The 21,772-nt window shown below is 41.8% G+C and overlaps 1 protein-coding gene across 1 annotated transcript in view; it reads left to right on the top strand.

Moving 5' to 3' along the window:
- OTOG (otogelin) overlaps positions 1–21,772 on the top strand; it is a 175,218-nt gene that overhangs the window by 123,548 nt on the left and 29,898 nt on the right. Inside the window, exons 37-42 of the mRNA XM_030560499.1 lie at positions 11–179; positions 933–1,078; positions 2,641–2,730; positions 7,338–7,521; positions 11,561–11,781; positions 19,383–19,521. Of these exons, the coding sequence (XP_030416359.1) occupies positions 11–179; positions 933–1,078; positions 2,641–2,730; positions 7,338–7,521; positions 11,561–11,781; positions 19,383–19,521 (949 nt within the window). The remainder of the gene's footprint in view (positions 1–10; positions 180–932; positions 1,079–2,640; positions 2,731–7,337; positions 7,522–11,560; positions 11,782–19,382; positions 19,522–21,772) is intronic.

Here is a 21,772-nt window from a genome sequence, read left to right on the forward strand (position 1 = left end):
TATGTCTTAGCCAATTACAGAGAATGAGTGCATAAAACACATTTGCTTGAATGGACAACTAATCCAAGTTAACAAGTCACAGAACTGCCCTTACAATGCAACTCAGCCCAGCTGTGGAGTTCTAGGGCTCGCTGTTCAGATCAATGGTGACAAATGCTGCCCAAAATGGGAATGTGCATGTAAGTTTTACTTACGTAGTACTTACATTAATTCAGTTTTATAACAAATTATTGAATTTATAAGAAGATTAAGAATTAAAGTTTCTATTTTCTGGACTCTGGAGTAGGAATAGAAGATCGAGTTTATATACATCTTCTCCAGGTTATTCATTGCTTAATACAGCATAGAAGCCTAATTTTACTTCAGTCAAAGGCAAAACTTCTGTTGACTTAAATGAGAACAGCGTTAGATCCATAGTAGCAAACAACTGGTGCAAGTAACTGCCCAGGGTCTTTTGATTTGTAATGACTGAGAGTAGAACTCTGGGCCCTTTGAAGCACAAATACTTTAGCAGTAGGGCTGGAAAGGAAGCTAACTTTCCACTAGAGCTCCCGGTCCAGGAGCAAAACTAGAAGGGGAAGCAACTCAAGGTCCAATGTGACTCCTACTTGTAGTGGCTCCGTAACTTTTAGTAGCTTGTGGTCCATGAAAATCCACAGACTATATCTGTATTAGTCGTATGAGTCAAATTCTATTCTTGGATGCCTGCAAGAGGCTCCTATTGAAACATGCAGAATTTAGATCTTTACTGTCCAAAAAATAGCACAAAAATACAAAAAAATAGCTGAAAATGTTTTGCTGAGTTAGTAAACCCTTAGAGGAAATAAGATTAAATCATACATTTATGCAATTTTATTTGCATACTTTATATTGCTCACCAAAACAAGGAAATAAGTTAGGAAATGTCTTTATTTTATTTATTTTTTAACTAGGTCGTTGCACATTTTTCTCTGATCTGAGCTTTGTAAGCTTTGATGGGAATCATTTGGCTTTATTTAAAGAGGCAGCCTACGTTATTAGCCAAACTCAAGATGAAACTATAACCATCCATATCCTTGACTGCCGAAACACCAACATGGTAACTAACTCTGTTTTTATTCTTTATGCCCTTGCTTGCTAAACAAGGTTAAACAGTACAGTGAATAAAAGTTTACTCTATGAAGTTTTTATTGTATATGCTTATACATAAAGTAATATGGGATTTTTAAATTACAAATTATTAAAATACATTTTAAATATCTCTGTTTAAAAGAATAGTGCTTTTCTTTTTTCACCTTATTGCATATGCATAATTTCTCATGACATTACTGCAGGATTAATGGTTAGTCAGTGTTGACCTCATAGTACAGATGGCAGAACTGAAATATTGAGAGGTTAAATGATTACATATATGTGTCACACACAACTATCCAGGTCTATAATAATGTGTTAAACACTTCAGTAGAGTAAATGCCAACTTTGTGTATCTTTCTTTATATGGCTTCACAGTGGGAAACTCCTGTATTTAGAATTAAACAGACCGTAGTGATCCCCTCTACATTCTGTTGTATGAAGTCTGCAGGGTGATAATTAACACGTGAACTCCCTCTGGGCTCTCACCCTGTCATATATTTGCAGGCTACCTGCATCTTAGAATATATGAATCTCAACAGCTTAATGCAGAGACTTCTGCATTGCAAATTGCCAAACTCAAACTTCAAAGACAAAGGTTCACAGGAATTGCCACACTGGATCAGACCAGCAGTCCAACTAGCCCAGTATCTACTCTCTAAAAGAGACCAGTGCCAGCTGTTTCACAGAAGAGTGCAAGAAACCCTGAAGGAAGCAGTTACAGGAGAACTTGCCCCCCAGGATAGTTCTGTCCTGATCCCCAGTAGTTTAGACATTGGCTTATGACCTGAAAATGAGAGTTTGTACTTCCCAAACCCTTTGTTTCCTCCCCAGTCTTTACTATTATAAATGGACATTCTTGTTACCCATATAAATATCTGGCTCGTTTATAAACCTGTCTGAGTATTTGGACTCAATGATATCTTGTGGCAATGAGTTCCAGTGGCTAATTATGCAGTGTGTGAAAAAGTATTTTCATTTATGATGTTTGAATTTGCTACCTATCAGTTGCATTGAATATCCCTAATTCTTGTGTTACAAGAGGGTAAATAGAATTATGCATACATTCCTGATACGACTTTCCTAGAAAACTTGTTGTTTTGTGTACGTTTATCTTTCCCCCTCATATTTGTGTCTTCCTTAAGGAAAACAGTTTGAATCTTTTCAGTTTCTCTTCATGTGATTCTTTTCCATGCCCCTAATCAGTGGTGTTGCTGTGTATGAACTCCTTGTATTTCAGCTTTTGAAATGTGATGGTTTAACACAGTTTTCCAGAACATAATAAATTGACACATTTAATGTAGACATCCTGAAGGAATGTTATTTAAATGAACATTGTTCCACAAACATAGCTCATACAAAGAAAGAAATTCTTCTTAGTTAATCTGTATAAACTTCATTCAGCAGATGTGTTCCTCTTTCAAAAACTGAACATGCCCCTAGTGTCCCATTACTTAAAAATACTAAATAATTAGCATGTAAAAATATTCACATTTTAACAAAATTTCAAAATTTTTGCTTTCTCTGCAGAGTCACTTAAACTTGACTTCACTGTGCCTGGCAATGCTGAATTTAACATATTTGTCAAACCAAATCATCGTTGATCGTTTAAACAGAAAAGTAAGTTCTTGGGGATTTTGTTTGTTTATTTGGTTCTCTCTTGCTATTTACATAGTATTTTACTTTCCCCTTAATAGAATAAGAGATTCTAAGGCCATTGTGATCTAATCTGACCTGCTGTATACCACAGGTCATAGAACATCCCCAAGATAATTTGTCTTTTAGAAAAAACATTGAATCTTGATTTAAAAATTGCCAGTGATGAAGAATCCACTACTATCCCTGGTAAATTGTGTAAAAGTTAATTACTCATACCATTAAAAATTTCTTATTTCCAGACTGAATGGGTCTAGTTTCAACTTCTAGACATTGGATAGTGTTATACCTTTCTCTGCTAGATTGAATAGTTGTTCCCCATGTAGGTACTGTGACAAAGTTCCTCCTCTATCTTGATGGGTCCTGCGCTTATTGGCAGATTTGCTCACCTCAGTGATCTTCCCCACAGTCTGGATCAACTCCTCCTGTGTCTGATCAGGAGTTGGGAGGTTTGGGAGGAACCCAGGCCTGCCCTCTACTCCAGGTTCCAGCCCAGGGCCCTGTGGATTGCAGCTGTCTATAGTGCCTCCTGTAACAGCTGCATGACAGCTACAACTCCCTGGGCTACTTCCCCATGGCCTCCTCCAAACACCTTCTTTATCCTCACCACAGGACCTTCCTCCTGGTGTCTGATAACACTTGTACTCCATAGTCCTCCAGCATCACACCCTCTCATTCTCAGCTCCTTGTGCCTCTTGCTCCCAGCTCCTCACACACACTTCCTCTCCTCTAGCTCCTCCCCACCTGACTGGAGTGAGCTCCTTTTTAAACCCAGGTGCCCTGATTAGTCTGCCTTGATTGGCTGCAGGTGATCTAATCAGCCTGTCTGCCTTAATTGGTTCTAGCAGGTTCCTGATTACTCTAGTGCAGCCCCTGCTCTGGTCACTCAGGGAACAGAAAGCTACTCACCCAGTGACCAGTATATTTGCCCTCTATCAGACTCCTGTACCCCACTGGTTTGAGTCCGTCACAGTACTTACAGACTGATCAACTCACCCCTTAAATTTCTCTTTATTAAATTAAATACATTGAGCTCCTTGACTCTATATCATTATAGGGCATGTTTTCTAGTCTTTTACTTATTCTTGTGATTCTTCACTGAACCCCCTCCAGTTTATCAACATGCCTCTTGTATTGTGGGCATCAGAACTGGACACATTATTCCAGCAGTGGTCACACCATTGTCAAATACAGAGGTAAAATAACCCCTCAACTCCTATTCAAGAGTCCCTTTTGTACATCCCAGGATCATATTAGCTCTTTTGGCCCTGGTGGGAGCTCATATTCAACTGATTATCCAGAACAACCCCCCAAAAATCTTTTTCAGAATCTTTGCTTCCCAGGATAGAATTCCCCATTCTCTAAGTATGGCTTAATTTCTTTGTTCACAGATTTACATATTTACATTTAGCCATATTAAAATTCATATTGTTTGCTTGCACCCAGTTTCCCAAGTGACTGCAGATTGTTCTGAATCAGTGACATGTCCTCTTTATTATTTACAACTCCCCAATTTTTGTGTCATCCACAAACTTTATCAGTGATGATTTGATGTTCTCTTCCAGATCATTGATAAAAATGTTAAATATAATAGGGCCAAGAATTGATCCCCACAGGACCGCACTGGAAACAGACCCACTTGATGATAAATCGCCGTTTACATTTATATTTTGAGACCTATGACTTAGCCAGCTTTTAATGCATTTAATGTGTGCCATGTAAATTTTGTATTGTTTTAGTTTTTTAACCAAAATGTCATGAAGTACCAAGTCAAATGCCTTACGGAAGTCCAAATATAGTATGTCAATGCTATTATATTTATCAACAAAACTTGTAATTTCATGGGGGAAAAACATGTCAAGTTAGTCTGACAGCATCTATTTTTCAAAAACCCATGCTGATTTTCTAAATTATATTATCTTCCTTTAGTTTTTGACTAATCAGGTCCCATATCAGCTGCTCCATTATCTTGCCTGGGATTCATGTCAGACCGACAGGCCTAAAATTACCTGGATCATCCCGTTTACATTTTTAAAAAACATTGGCGCAGCATTAGTTTTTCTCCGGTCTTCTGGCACTTCCTCGGTGCTCCAAGACATATTGAAAATCAGTGTTATTGGTCCAGCGAGCTCCTCAGCCAGCTCTTTTAAATCACTTCGATGCAAGTTATCTGGGCCTACTGATTTAAAAATGCCTAACTAATTGCTTCTGTTTAATATCCTCCAGAGATACGAGTGGGATGGAAAGAGTGTTCTCACCATATGATGAGACTATATATCATCTCTGTTTCCTCTAATACAGAATAGAAATATTTATTGAAACATTTCTGCATTTTTGCATTATTATTAATAATTCTACCTTTTCCATGTAATAATGGACCAATATCATTGTTAAGATTCTTTTTCCTTCCTGATATATTATTATAAATTCTTATTCTCCTGAACTCTGCTGGTGATAGCTTTCTCTTTCTGTCCCTTAGCTTCCCTTATCAATTTCTATAATTCCTAACTTTTGATTTATATTAATTACTATCAATCCCCACTTTCCTCTATTTGTTGTAAATGATTTATTTATTTGTTACCTTCACTTCTGTAAACCACATTGTTTTTTTTTAGCCAGCACAAGCTTCCTCAATTGTGGGATTATGGCTTTTTGGGCATTCATACCAGTCTTTGATGTGGTCTTTTGAAGGGTTTCTACTGCCCCCACTGGCTTTCTGTGGTTGGCTCTTGGTCAGGAGAGTTCTTGGCCCCTGGCCTCTAATTAGTGGTCTGCTTCAGTCTCTTTGCCTCTCTGGAGGCAGCCTAGTGCAGGGCTGTTACCCTTTCACTGTCCCAGACCTTTCTATCTCACTTTCCTTCTCTGAGATCTCTCTTTTTATAGCAGGCTTTGTTTTCCCTATTGGTTGCAGCTGTGGGTGCCTGCCTCCATGACAGGAAGTTGGCGGGGGTGGGGGGAGGTCAAGCTTCTTGCCTGTAAGCAGGAGAAGGTCTCTTCCCCCTTCTGACTCTGCTCAGCATGAGGTTTGTAGACCCCATTACAGGCATCTGATAAAGTGTCCTTAAATGTTTCCCAATTATCATTCACATTTTTTCTGTTTAAAGTCTTCCTTCCAGCTGATTTGGCTCAGAATTGTTTTCACCTTTGTGAAATTGGCCCTATTAAACAACCAAGTGTATATATATTATGGTTCTAGACTTTATTCTGCTTGCACATTATAAATGTGATCAAGTCATGATCACTTGCACCTAAGCTACCATTAACTTTTAGTTCTGTGATCAGTTCCTCTTTTTCTGTTAGGAGAAGGTCTACTAATATAGTTCCCCCATGCTGGCTGCAACACTTTTGGAGTTAGGAAATTGTCATCTGTAAAGTTTAGAAATCCCCAGGATGTTTTAGTACTGGCAGCATGAGCACCCCAAGCATATGTTGTTCAAACTGAAGTCTTCCATGATCACAGTTTTTTTTTCTCCTACACATTATAGATAGCGGTGTAAGGTGCATAATAAACCTGTTATATACTGTTTTAATTATTAACATTATACATTGTCAGAAATTTTCCGGTGCCTCCAAATGGGGATTACACACTTGCTCATTGGTTTTTTTCTCTGCATGCACAATGGAGTTTGTACAATACTAAAAGTTTGAAATTTGAGAAAGTAACTCATAAAATTGAAACAACAGATTGAAATGGGTGAGTCCATTTGTGATCCAGAGCACACAACAAATAAGTCATGAATCTTTAGTAAGACTCTTAATTCATTCATGTATCCTGTACAATGCTTCCCATTTACAATCATGCTGGACATACCTCACTGTCCTGGGGGTACCCTTATAGCTCCAATCATCTCCCCTTAAAGAGACGTGTATGAGAAATTTTGAATAGATTTATTTCATTTAGAAACAATTTATCTATCATTTCCCTAGTTTTGTTCTTATTACAGAAAGTATTTCCATAAAACCATAGCTTTTTATTATCTCAAATGTTCAGTTCTTCCAGTAGTTTGATCCTAGATGAGTGATCCCCCTTAGTGATAGGATGGTTATTTCAATAGCAACTAACTGAGAGCTTTTTTTTCTTGTGTGTACATATTCAAAGTATATTTTTAAAAAGAAGAAACCCAGTTGTGACTCACCCTATACTACAGACAAATATGTTGCCAGTGTTGTATGAAGAAATCGTAAGGATAGTCTCAAACGATCAGTGACTTAAAAGTTGTTTGAAAAGAATCAAATGTTTTCATTTTAGCCCCCTCATCGAGTGCTTTTGTACAAATGATCAAAGTTTGTTATGGCAACAGCTGAGTTTTGCATGGTAGAAGAGTTGACTAGGTTTTGCATGCCTGTCTCTTGACACCATAATTTGGGCTAGGCTGGTTCAAAAGTCAGACCATGTTCACAGGGCATTTTGGAAAACCTGGAATGTGTTTCCAATGAATAACAAAACCAATTCATGTTTCATTCCAAAAGTTTCATGGACATATAGTGATCACATATAGTAGAAGAATAGCTTCCAGTATAATGAGATGTTCAGATTACTGCTGTGCCTTTGTTTATACCATCTTTTTTAGATAACTGTAAATTCAAGATATGCCAGGCCTACAGTTAGAAAATATGGATTTAAAATTGAAGACACTGGCTTCATGTATGTAATTGAAACACCAACAAATATCAGGATTCAGTGGTTTCACAGCACTGGTATGGTGATCATAGAGTCAAATACAACCAGTGAACCAAAAGTCTTGGGACTATGTGGTAAGTAGAGAGTACTGTAAGCACTCAAATGTTCAAATGCTTTGCTGAAGAAGGGAGAAGCTTTTTCCTGGTTACGAATAATATCTTGAGCAGGTTCAGGCTTACACGTGTCAGTATGGAACCTAAAAGGATGATCATAGAACAATGTAGATAGTTGTGAATGTTTAAATAGTGTAAATATAGAACTGTTGTTAACCATGTTAATTGTTGAAATGCTAATTTGATGCCCAGCTGCTGAAGTGCAATTATTTTTTTCTTGGAATTATGCCTTTGGATTTAGGCTATTTGAATCACAGGCACAAACACTGAAGTAATGTCCAAATAGACAGCCTACTCATAAGGATGAAATGTGTCTTACATTATGCCACCGTTGGTGTCAAATAAGGTCATTAATAGATTTAGTGTTTGCTATCCATCAGATAGGAAATACAATCTGCTGTTTTCACTTTCCAAAGGTCTGTATTTATTTAATGGGAGGGATAGTAATAGCTATTAACTTCATAGAAGCAGTCTACATAGATCTTGTTGCTGAATTAGTTCAGAGGTGTGTGTGTATGCTAATAACTTTTAAATTATGATCACTGTTAGGTTTCTATGGTATGTACACATGGTTTCATTGTTTCTGGAAGTTGTATGGATGAGATGTTAGGTCTATAGTGCTATATTCATTGATATAAATCTCCACTCTGACATTTGAATTATCCCCTGCTGTAAAGTGGAGCTTGAAATCAGGAATACAAAGTTCATCATTACTCTATCTTGCCAATTTCAGAAAGGGCACATATGTGTAGCACAGTATCAAATACCAGAGATAGCTCAGTCAAGTTCCATGTCCCACAGACAGTAACATGTCCCAGAGAAGGAGAGCTTGAAATTAATATCAGTATAAAATTGATTATTATGTTCACTTTATTCTGAGCTTTTTTCTTTCTTTTTTCTGACTTAGTCCTAATCCTTTTTAATGTCCATCTCACTTAGAATAAACAGAATCAAGAAGATAAAGATAAAATGTTTCGTTAAGCCTAGGATTATATTTAGCCTGCAGGATTTCTTTGTTTAACTAGCCTGAGTGCTATCTCAGAGAGAATCCTGGAATTCAATAATACATTTCCAATGCACATTACCTGTTAACAATGTTACAAGACATTTGTGTGTTCTTTCTAGGCTGGTGCATCAAGCCCTTCTTCTGCAGAGGGTTACTCCATATTTTCTTGGCAGATTTGCCCCTATGGCTCTTAATTTCTCCACTTCACCCACATGAGGGAGCTATTTGGTGCTCCTGCTTGGTGGCAACAAGGTTTTTTCCTGGAACAAGCTCTAGCATAGACAATAGGGAATTGGCCAATAGGGGGCTCAGGTAGAGAACCCTCTGCCCCTCCCCCCCAAAAAATGGTAGCTGTTGAGGCATCATGGGTTTGGGGAGGATCATGAGGGTCATTGCCTGAAGGAGAAAGGAAGATAAAGGGAACTTGGGTGCCTCAGTAGGAGCCTTTCAATAACATGTGCTCCAGAACTGGAGGGGTCACAATAGAATGAGCTGCCCCCATACCGTAATTTCCTAGGAGGGAAGATCTTTCGGTCTGTTTGCTGCTGAAAGCTGCATTTCCAATACTACTTTGGGAGCAGGGAGACTACACCCCAACACTGGATACAGAGGACCCACTTTTATCCCTGACCCTCCCAAACACAGACTGCTGGCTGTGGGATGAAGGGCAAGGCTGAGTCTGAATTACACTAGTGTTTCATAGCCACACAGCCTGGCCAGGCTGCAGAACTGTGATGAAACAAAATGCCTACTGAGCACGTCAGTCTGGCTTCAGCCTTTTGTTTGATAAATCTTTTTTACAGTGGGAGTTACTCCTCACCTGTGCAAGATATGAAGGTGGGAGAGACTTGCAACAGTCCTGTGGAAAGTAACTCTTTGTGAGTCTCATCATATTCATCCCATTTTGTTTCATAAACTCCATCTCCTCACAAGGCCTCTTTATGCTGACAAAAGCATGAGCCAAAAATAAGCTTCCCCATGAACTATTTGCAGCTTCCAAAAGATTTCTTCTCTCCAAAGGCCTGTTCTTACCAATGAAATCAATAGGTGTTTTGCCAGTGGCTTCAATGAGAGAAGAATCTGGCCCCATGTATGGGTAAAAAATGATAAAATCGAGCCAATTCTCCTTTCATTGAGAAAGGATTAGATCCCTCTTGAATTACTGGACAAATATCTTTGGAACTAGTCCATATAAGTACAGAGACTGTGAGAAAAAGGAACTTTCTAAAATCCCTTTGCAACAAACAGTGCTTCCTAGAAAAATGGGATAGTGGATTTGTCCATCATGTTGCTTTTACAGTTGACGGCCCCAAAAATAGCTTCCAGAGGTGATTGATGGAGCACCTCGCTACTTTACATTGACCACATGTCTTGCCATAATCTTTCCTGCCTTGCCACAATATTGCCCCTGTTCCAAGATCTTTCAAGGTTCACAACTATTTTAGTTTAAAACAGAGATGAAATGTGATGCTGCTTTCTGAGCAATGAATGTAGAAAAGACTGGTTCTTTTCAGCTTAGGATTGATATTAATGTCTCTCTGGGTGCCAAAAGCTACACTTCAATATGCTTTCTCTGAAGTCTATAGGTGTTCAACTCAGCCCACAGGTAGCAGCATGTTTGAGTGTGTATGTGTGAAAAACTTAATACAGTGTCAGATAAGTACGTCTAGACATTTCACGGGAACTCCTTCTTATATCACAATGACATTTACCCTTTTTGCATTGTTGGTTAAACGAAGAGCTGCTTCTATGTCCTTTTAATTTTTTTAATGAATTTTTGTTTAGTGCTTGTGAAACTGAGTGCTCAGAGCATGGGCAGTCACTCTCTGAGCTGCCCTAAACAGCTCTTCCAATGGATTAGTGCATCCCTCCCTTCAATCTTCATGCCATTCCAGATGTGAGTCTCTCCTGAGCAGAGACTACCAGTTGGTGTTGAGGATGGATGGTTTATGCTATAGGCAGATGCCCCCGTTGGGCTACAGTACATTATGGCAAACAGGACAGACTGTGGAGGGCTCCTCCTCTTTCACCTTTACACAGAGGTTGATAAAATGCATGGGGCTGTGGGATGTTAGTCCCAGCTCTCTACTAACATCCTTATGGAAGTTCTAACGTGCGTGGCAATAGAGTTAACTGCCAGCAAATGGTGGTAGAGTTCACTGGCTGCAGAGCAGGGTACATGTTCCACCTTCTGTGTAGGTGGTGACATAATTCCTGCTCTGAAGTCCATGCCAGGAGCATCCATGAGGAATTCTTTTAGTACTTCATAGAGGTTTGTGAGATTATATATATCAAAGATTTTGAGGCACAAAGTTATTATGTTAATGGGGGCCATATTAAGTTCCTTAGTACCTAAGAACTCATAGGTAGAGAATTCCTTCTGGAGGCTCTAGATGCAATACATCTGCTTTCACCCACCTTTGGTACAAAGAGCAGAATTCTGCCTTCTCTTACTTTGTGCCCCTTCTTTCTTCCATCTTTTACATTTCAAAAATAATATTTCTTTTCCTTAGTTTCACTTTGCTTGTTTGTGGATGAATAGTTGTGCATTTTGGTCTTACTAGCAATCTGCCACATTTTATTAGACTCTGATACTAATATATGCTGTGTATATAGTTCAATACTTGGGGTGTGTCTACATTGTTATAAATGATCCACAGCAATGAGTCTTAGAGCCCCCGTCTTGACTTAGGCTTGTAGGCTCAGGCTGCTGGGCTATAAAATTGCAGGGTAGACGTTTGGGCTCAAACTCGAGCCCAAGATCTGAGACTTTTCCCCGTGTGGAAGCCTGAGCCCTGTAAGCCTGAGTCAGCTGACCTGGGCCAGCCATGGCAGAGCTGCATGTCTTTTACTGAGTGTAGACAAACCCTGTGCTTATTGATTTTAATCAGAAAAGCTAGTTAATTTATTTGAACTTCAGTTATGCATCAAGATAAAAAGATGCACAACCCACAGCAGTGCTAACATATTGTTTACTGTGATGATCATATGCAGGTTTCTGTGATGGAAGCTCAGCAAATGACCTGATGCTACCCAACAGAACAGTTTTAAGCAAAACTGATGCTTCATCGAAATTTATAGACAGCTGGCAGGTGCCAAGCACATTAAAGTATGTTGGAGAAGACAGGCACCAGGAAACGAATTGTTCAGTCATGGACTGTTCCAGATGTTTCAGCTTGGTGTTGAACCAGACCTTCAGTAGCTGTCATCCTTATGTACGTTAATTATTTCAGAGGTTTACTGTATTAGAGATTTAATTTTAATAGATTTTTATTTATTTGATGTTTTTAATGTAGCTAAATGCAATAATGCATCATAAATTTCATGAGCGACATCTGTGCATCCTGTTATAGCTTTACATCTGTTGTTGAAAATTAACTGAATAATGGAGCTGATCAGTATGAGACTTGCATTACAGCAGCTAACATTCAAAATCGGTGGCTGCCATATTGGTTTAATATGAATAATACAATTTTATTTGAAAGTGACCCCAGTAAAGGCACTCATGTTTCTGCATCATATAAGAGAAAAACAGTCCACTTAAAATCAAACAGACGACAGTAGATAACGAAAAGGGCTGGAAAGGTATGAGAGGGAAAGACAATAAGGCCTGGTCTACGCTACACATTTATACTGATTTTAGCAGCGTTAAACCGATTTAACGCTGCACCCGTCCACACAACGAGGCCCTTTATATCAATATAAAGGGCTCTTTAAACTGGTTTCTGTACTCCTCCCCGACGAGAGGAGTAACGCTGAAATCGGTATTATCATATCGGATTAGGGTTAGTGTGGCCGCAAATTGACGGTATTGGCCTCCGGGCGATATCCCACAGTGCACCATTGTGACCGCTCTGGACAGCAATCTGAACTCGGAGGCACTGGCCAGGTAGACAGGAAAAGCCCTGTGAAGTTTTGAATTTCATTTCCTGTTTGGCCAGTGTGGAGAGCTCACCAGCACAGGTGACCACGCAGAGCTCATCAGCACAGGTAACAGTACAGTCTCCTGAGAACTGAAAAAGAGCTCCAGCATGGACCGCACGGGAGGTACTGGATCTGATTGCAATATGGGGAGAGGATTCCATGCTAACAGAACTCCGTTCCAAAAGACGAAATGAAAAAACCTTTGAAAAAATTTCCAAGGCCATGATGGAGAAAGGCCACACCAGGGACTCAGTGCAGTGCAGAGTGAAAGTTAAGGAGCTCAGACAAGCCTAGCAGAAAACCAAAGAAGCAAATGGAAGGTCAGGGGCAGGGCCGAAAACATGCCGCTTCTACGCTGAGCTGCATGCAATTCTAGGAGGGTCCACCACCAGTTCCCCACCCCTGTCCGTGGATTCCGAGGTGGGGGTGGTAATCTCAGCCATGGCTGAGGATTCTGCGGACGGGGAAGATGAGGAGGAGGAGGAAGAGGAGGACAAGCTTGCAGAGAGCGCACAGCACTCCGTTCTCCCCAACATCCAGGAGCTTTTTCTCACCCAGACGAAATTACCCTCCTAGCCCTCCCAAGCCAGTAGCCCAGACAACGAAGCCATGGAAGAGACCTCTGGTGAGTGTACCTTTGTAAATATAAAACATGATTTAAAAGGAAGCGTTTTTTAATGATTTATTTGCCCTGAGGACTTGGGATGCATTTGCGGCCAGTACAGTTATTGGAAAAGTTTGTTAACATGTCTGGGGATGGAGCAGAAATCCTCCAGGGACATCTCCATGAAGCTCTCCTGGAGGTACTCCAAAAAGCCTTTGCAGAAGGTTTCTGGGCAAGGCAGCCTTATTCCGTCCACCATGGTAGGACACTTGACCACGCCATGCATGTTGCAAGTAATCTAGTATCATTGCATGACAAAGCCTAACTGCGTATGGTCCCGGTGGTTGCTGGCATTCAAGCAACATCCGTTCTTTATCTCGCTGTGTTATCCTCAGGAGAGTGATATCGTTCATGGTAACCTGATTGAAATTCAGGAATTTAATTAAGGGGACAGAGATGGCCATTCCTACTGGGCTGTTTGCCTGTTGCTTAAAAGAAATCCTTCCTTGCAGGTAGCCAAGCGGGGGGAAGGGAGGGGGGGTAATGGCACTAAGCTTTTTTGCGTTTTGCTAGCAGGGATCTTCCCTGCTACCAGCCACGCAGTAGGGGGGGAAGGAGGGCGATTAGCAGGGATCTTCCATGATACCAGTCATGCGGTGTGGGGAGGGGTAAAGCGATCATTCCAGAGAATTGGATGGGGGCGTGGTTTCTGCTGCTGCATGTTAACAGGAAAGAAGCAGCACTGAACAGGCTTTGCTTGGTATTTGGGAAAGGAGGGCACTGTGTATATGAAGGCTGCAGAAGCCGAAAGACAATGGCTTACCATGGCCGCGTGCAAGCTGAATTCTGCTGCCTGGACCTGCGTCTGTGAGATCTCTAACACCAGAGCTGCAGGCACTCAATATTAAGATGCAAAATGCGACATTGCAGTGAAATCACATGTGCTATGTAAGGTGAATAGCGTTGTTCACTGTGAAAGAGTATAACCATTGTTCTGTAAAATGTATCTTTTTAGATACTTCTCTCCCTTTTTTACCTCCCTCATGCAGCTGCAAATTTTTCAAACCTCCCTACTCCATCCCAAAGGCTATCTCAGATAAGGTGGAGGAAAAAAAAGACGTGAGATGAAATGTTTTCAGAAATCATGGAAGTAACCCGCAATGAAAGAACTCATCTGAATGAGTGGAAGGACATGGTATCAAATTACAGGAAAAATGCCAGTGAACGTGAGGACAGGAGGGACCAACGTGAGGAGAGGAGAGATGCTCGAGATGAGAGGTGGCGGCAGGAAGATCAGCGGCGGTGGGATGAAACGCTGGGGCTGCTGTGTGATCAAACTGACATCCTCAGACATCTGGTGGAGCTTCAGGAACAGCAGCAGGGTCACAGAGTGCCGCTGCAGCTCCTGTGTAACCACACTCACCCCTCACCATGTTGCATATCCTCCTCACCCAGACGTGTAAGAACGCTTGGGGGAAGGCTTTGTGCACCTGCCCACTGCACCTCGGTGGACAGCCCAACCAAAAGGCTGTTATTACTTTGAAATATTTTTAGTGGCCTTTTCCTTCCCTCCTATCCTCCTCCCAAACCACACCTGGGATACCTTGTCAGTTCTCTCCCTCTTTTTATAATGACTTTTTAATAAAGAATACATGATTTTTAAATGAGAGTGACTTTATTTCCTTAAGCAAGCTGTAATCGAAGGGGAGTGTGGGTTGCTTACAGGGAATGAGTCAATCAAGGGGGGGTTCATCAAGGGGAAACAAACACAACAGTCACACCATACCCTGGCCTGTAATAAAACTCGTTTTGAAAGCTTCTCTGATGCACACCGCTTCGTGGTGTGCTCTTCTAATCGCCCTGGTGTCTGGCTGCGCGTAATCAGCAGCCAGGTAATTTGCCTCAGCCTCCCACCCTGCCATAAAGGTCTCCCCCTTACTCTCACAGAGATTGTGGAGCACACAGCAAGCAGCAATAACAATGGGGACATTGGTTTGGCTGAGGTCTGAGCGAGTCAGCAGTGTGCGCCAGCGCACCTTTAAACGGCCAAATGCACATTCTACCACCATTCTGCACTTGCTCAGCCTGTAGTTGAACAGCTCCTGACTACTGTCCAGGCTGCCTGTGTATGGCTTCATGAGCCATGGCATCAAGGGGTAGGCTGGGTCCCCCAGGATAACTACAGGCATTTCAACATCCCCAACTGTTATTTTCTGGTCTGGGAAGTAATTCCCTTGCTGCAGCCATTTAAACAGAGTAGTGTTCCTGACGATGCAAGCGTCATGAACCCTTCCTGGCCATCCCATGTGGATGTTGGTGAAACGTCCCTTGTGATCCATCAGTGCTTGCAGCACCATTGAAAAGTACCCCTTGCAGTTTATGTACCGGCTGCCCTGGTGCTCCAGTGCCAAGATAGGGATATGGGTTCCATCTATTGCCCTCCCACCAGTTAGGGAATCCCATTTCAGCAAAGCCACCCACTATGACCTGCACGTTTCCCAGAGTCACAACCTTTCGTAGCAGCAGCTTAATGATTGCTTTGGCTACTTGCATCACAGCAGCCCCCACAGTAGATTTTCCCACTCCAAATTGATTCCCGACTGACCGGTAGCTGTCTGGTGTTGCAAGCTTCCAGAGGGCTATTGCCACTCGCTTCTCAACTGTGAGGGCTGCTCTCATCTTGGTATTATGGCATTTCAGGGCAGGGGAAAGCAAGTTACAAAATTCCATGAAAGTGCCCTTACGCATGCGAAAGTTTCACAGCCACTGGGAATCGTCCCAAACCTGCAAACCTATGTGGTCCCACCAATCTGTGCTTGTTTCCTGGGCCCAAAATCAGCATTCAATGGCTAGAACCTGCCCCATTACCAGCAGGCTCTCCAAAGCGCAGGGGCCCGCGGTTTGAGATAATTCTGTGTCGATGTCCTCATTACTCTCGTCACTGCTCTGCCGTAGCTGCCACCTCCTCGCCTGGCTTTGCAGGTCCTGGTTCAGCATAGACTGCATGAGAATGCGTGAGGTGTTTACAACGTCCACGATTGCGGTCTTGATCTGAGCAAGGTCCATGCTTGCTGTGCTATGGCGTTTGCACAATTCACCCACGAAAAAAGACGCGAAACGGTTGTCTGCTGCTTTCACGGAGGGAGGGGTGAGGCTGTACCCAGAACCACCTGCAACAATGTTTTTTGCCCCATCAGGCACTGGGTCTCAACCCAGAATTCCAAGGGGCAGGGGAGACTGCGGGAACTGTGGGATAGCTATGGGATAGCTACCCACAGTGCAACGCTCTGGAAATCGATGCTAGCCTCGGTACGTGGACGCACACTGCCGAATTAGTGTGCTTAGTGTGGCCGCGTGCACTAGACTTTATACAATCTGTTTTACAAAGCCCGTTTATGTAAAATCGGAAAAATCCCGTAGTGTAGACATACCCTAAGTGTGGGTCCTATAATGGTAATTCTAAGAATACAATATGTAACCCTTCTGCCCCTCTGAGTTGGCAGCAACAAGGGCCGAGTTCAGTATCCAGGGGTTCCGTTTCAGTAACACAATGCCAAATCAGCTCGAGCCCCCACCCAGTGACCTGGGAAAATCTTACACACACCCCTAGGTGCCTTGAAGAGGCAATGCTTCCCTTCTCGCAAGCACAGAGTCTTGGTGTAGCAGAAAAGGTTTAATTACATGAGATTAACAACAAGCACTAAATTGGGAAAACACCTCAACTAGAGTTCCTAGACCAAACCATGAGCAAAGACCTACCCCAGGAAATTGGGCCGTGTCCTTTTCCCTGGGCTCTTGAGTCCAGCAACCCCCAAATCACCCACAGTCCCAAAAGTCCCACAATCCAAAAGTCTCTGTCCTGGGTCAGTGCAGCCCCAAAGTTCGAGAGTCTATCTGCAGAGGTCCCTCCCCCCAGCCTGGGTAGAAAGGGGCACCTTAAGTGATCCGGGGCCAACTGCCCTGCCTCTTCGTGGGGTTCTGCTTCCGCCTTCTCCACGACCTGCTCCACTTTACCAGCCACTCCACTCTGCTCCTCCAGCCATCCTCACAAACTGCTCCTCTCTGCCAGCCGCTCTGCTCCACCAGCTGTCCCGTGAGCTGCTCCAGTTGTCCCCACAAACTGCTCGGCTCCGCTCACTCTGTGGGCTGCTCCACCTGTCCCACAGCTACTCCGCTCTGCCAGCCGCTCTGCTCCACCAGCTGTCCCGTGATCCGCTCCAGCCGTCCCCACAAACCGCTCCACTCCACTCTGCCAGCTGCTCTGTTCTGCAGTATAGCTTCAGGCTCCCCCACTAGTTAGCACAGTACTCAGTGCTCTCAGCTCATAATTCCAGCTCTTTCGTGATTTCAACTCTTAGTGATCTCAGCTCATAGTAGGGGTGCCCCAGTGCTAGTGCACCATTAGCCCAAAGCAAGTTCAGCTCAGTAACCTGTATCTCGATTCTTAAGGGAATAAAAAAATCAACTCTGACCTTCCACAGTGGAGAGAGATGTGGGTGGAACTGGTGTTTCTGGCTCCACAAGGAGCCTATACCACCAGGCACAGATACCTGTCCCCAGTCTCTCTCAATTCACTGGGTTTTGGAACCCATGTCCCTTGTCTAGCAAGTACCACCCAACTGAGGTTGAGTCATTTCTGTCACAAAGCAGTCCCACAGCTCGGCAGCCTGGGATGGGGTAGGCGTGCCTATGCAAATACACTCTCTGAAATTCTTTCCACCAGATGTCAGGGTAGAGCTCATCCTGACTCTGCTTACAAATATATATAGACAAAGGAAAAAAAGTTTGAAGTTCAAATAGGTCTCAGATGTAGCCAGCGGTTAAGCTTTAATGGGTTTTAAAGACCAACGTTGACAATTTTGTGTAGATTTATGGATCACTTCTGATTGCATATAGGAGCTGAGCAATGCATATCAGTGTAATGGAGGTGAATTTCACACCCAATTTACTGATTGCACAGAGAGTGAAATATGCTCATGATTGTTTATATTCATTTTGACTGAGCTGCAGGCTATGGACAAGCATAATAATCAATACTCTTGGTCAAGGTGGTGTGTAAAGTGGTCATGGGATACATAATGACATAAGGTACAATTTTCCCAGTCACTTAAGTCCCATTTTCAAAACCGATTTAGGAGCCTAAGTCTTAGTGACTTTCAATGAGACTTAGAATTCTAAGTGAAAATGGGACATAGATGCTTTTTAAAATGTTACCTATACAAACTATGCAATTTAAACACTTTTATGACACATCCAGCACTTAGAGCAACCTGAGCTCTCCATTCCACCTTGGCTGAGCATTCCTCAATGGGAGCTAAGGAGCCTTGTTGTAGGAACAAACCTATGAGGTGCCTTCTGCCACCTCCAGGCTTTGTCTCATTTTAATGGGTGAGCCTGGTTCAATACAGTCTTACTCTACTTCTACATCTGTGAGACTCCACTGAAATCATTAGTTATGTAAAAAATTGAGTAACACAGTGGTGAATTGGATCTTGTATGCTCAAGGTTGGTATCTGAACTCCATCTGCCATCCAATCTATCTATCCCATAATAGCCCCACATGGCATCACCTTAAAGTGAATAACAAACACATAATGCACCAGTTAGACAAAAACATATTTTTGACAAACTGTGGAGGGAAATCATTTACGAGGTAGGAACATATTGAGAGCTGTAGGTAACATGCTGGTTTGTGTCCCCAGCTGCCATTCTTTCCAACTGTCTTCTAGATTAGTCTGGATTCTCTCCCAACCATCCAAAGTAGGCATTGGAAACTTATCATTGCTTCTAGGTGTTTCTCTCTAAAGGAGACTACACCTAGATACCCTGCATTCTCACACATGAAATAGAAGGGTAATGCTAGATGAGAGGCTAAAGTGTAGATGGAAATACAGAGGGAAAAGGAAGAAAAACAGAGAGTGAGGTATTTCATGACGAGAATGATTGTGCCTCCCACTGGGAAGAATAGTATTAGTTTTTTGCCCTAAGCATCCCAAATTACTTGGTTCAGGGAAAATAAGAGTTCCCTGCATTCTTTTTACATTCAGGAACCTTCATTTTCAGATGCCCTTGAAAAATAAATCGTCTTCATTTGCTCGGGAAGGCTGGGTGCCCAATGCCTCTTCTATACCTTCAGTCCAGCCTGGCAGACCTTGTGATTTCCCTGTCACTAGCTCATATAATTGCATGAAAGTATCTCCAAAGTAGTGGAGATGTTCACCCTATTGCATCACGATATGAAGGTACATTCACTGTGCATCATTAATCCATGTTTTTATTATTTATTAGGTTCCACCTGAATTATTCTGTGACTTGTGGGTTCAAGATGTGGAATACTTTCGGAATCCTTGTGTAGCACTGGCTGCCTATGTGGCCATGTGTAACAAATTTAATATCTGCATAAAGTGGAGAAGTTCAGATTACTGCTGTAAGTACTGTGTTCTAAGGTGTATTGCATGAGGTTTCTTTAAAGCATGCTTTATCACAAATCAAAGATAATGTTTTAGTGTGGTGTGTTTATAGAAATAGATCTCATTAGCTGATCTGCTTGCTTTGCAGCGTCACAATACATTTAGAATCAGAGTTCTTGCTTAATAAGTGCTCATCTGCCATGGTGATGAATGATCAATCACCTAGAATCTAGACAGATAACTAGAACAAAGACAGGTGGTAGCATGCTAAGATAGCTGCAGGAGAGAGTGAACAATGGAAAGGATTTTTTTTTCTTGTTGCTCTGGAGTGATCCTCTCTGGCCCATGCTCAGATTCACACTAAAGAGCTTTGGAAAAAAACTGCACCCAGCCTTCTTTGGCTGGAGGAAGGACTGCAGCAATAAGAGGGTGTGTGGAAATAAAGGGCACTAACTGGAGAGAAGAGGATCTTGGATGAATACTTCTTCAAAAATAGTATTAAGGAATGCCTCACAGAGAAATATGGTCTGTACCTACCAGTATGAATATACATGGATTACAGCTACCATCTGTAAATGCTGTAGATGAAGGAGTGCATGGTCCAGAAGAATAATATAATAGAAATGGAACAGGAAAAGTTCTGTGGAAAACAGTACTTTAAAATCATGACATATGATATTTTCATATACAGTATATATGTGCGTGCGCGCGTACACACACACACACACACACACACACACACACACACACACACAAACAGCCACACAATGTTTGGAAATCAAATAAAAAATGTTTCATACAGGCATATGTGATATCTTTGTAAATAAAAGGGACTGTTTTTTGGGGCCAGGATTTTTGAGTAAAAATACAGTCCGAGTATAGAAAACTGTGAACTACAAAGCAGATTGTAAGGTTGGTAACTTTCTCAGCTGATACTGCTCTTACTCACAAATTATTATTTTTACTATAGAGCTCACAAAATAAGTTTGGAAATATAGTCAAGTATTAGAAACTTGTTGAAGAGACATCACCCTCTTTTATTGTTATACCGTAGTGACCTCTGCTGGGGATACATAGTAGGCAAAAACAATGAAGTCGTCTTCATATTTTCTGGTCGCTAGATGGAGATGTGTTGTGATCCAGTTTTTAAGAGCCCAGAATCCTGTGATTATAGGGGCATGATGGATATCTCCTGTGGGGTATCATGACTATTTTTGGTAGTGATGAGCTGAGTAAGATCAACTCCCTCTTCAAACTAACTCTTAGGGTTTTTGTTTTAACTTGAGCCTTCCCCATTCCTGAGCAAGCACTCTCTTTGTAAACTGAGTTTTGACCTCCCATCATGGCCATCATTCCAGTAAGCAATTTGTGTGGGTTAGGCATCACATCGAGGGGTGTAGTGAACATGCTGCACTCTGTGCTGACCAGACTGCAGACTTGCAGGGCCTCAACACAACTTTTTAAAACTATGTCCTTTCCCCACAGCTCTCAGACCAAGAAGATGATGATCCATTTTTGGCTAACATTAGTAGCCTTGCCATTGTAGATTCTTTAGGAAATATGTACGCATAATAATCGTAGAAATCATTAAAGTAAGGAGACTGACCATTATTAACACTAAAAATCTCTCCCTTCAGTGCTATGAGCTGGTCATTGCAGGACAATGGCCTTCCACAACACTGATTTAATAAAATTTCTCACTTGTTCATTAGCACAAATAAACCTGTAAAGAGCTACCATATATGAAAGAAGAGTGACATTCTCCTAAGGTTTTCAAGAAGTATGATTAAAGCAAGCACACTGTTTTGTACTGCAAGTGAAAATAGAAGATTTGAGATTTTAAAGAAGAGTGATCCCCAGCTGCTGTAAATTTGTGAAAACTGAAGCACTGATTTTCACCAGCTGAGGATCTCATCTTACGTGTTCTGCAGGCAGAACTACATCAAAATGAGTTGCTGTAAACTAGAGACTAGATGTTGTCATTTAAACCGACTACCCATTCACATACCTCATGTAACCATATTTGAAGCTGTTAGAAGAGAAGAATGTGCAAAAGCAGTTTGTACTGGATACAAAAGACAGCACCAATATGTATCATCTAACAGAATCATTAATGCCAATAGCTACTAAGTATGGCAACATATCAGTAGTTCCATTCATAATCATTTGGGTGAAAAGGTGTTGACTTTTTTTGCCCGCATATGCAACTTGATGTAGTTGATAAAGATTTGCCAGAACCAGGGGTGGCCAACCAGAGCCTGAGAAGGA

The sequence above is a fragment of the Gopherus evgoodei genome, chromosome 4 (genome assembly GCF_007399415.2).
Source record: "Gopherus evgoodei ecotype Sinaloan lineage chromosome 4, rGopEvg1_v1.p, whole genome shotgun sequence".
Classification (NCBI taxonomy): Eukaryota; Metazoa; Chordata; order Testudines; family Testudinidae; genus Gopherus; species Gopherus evgoodei.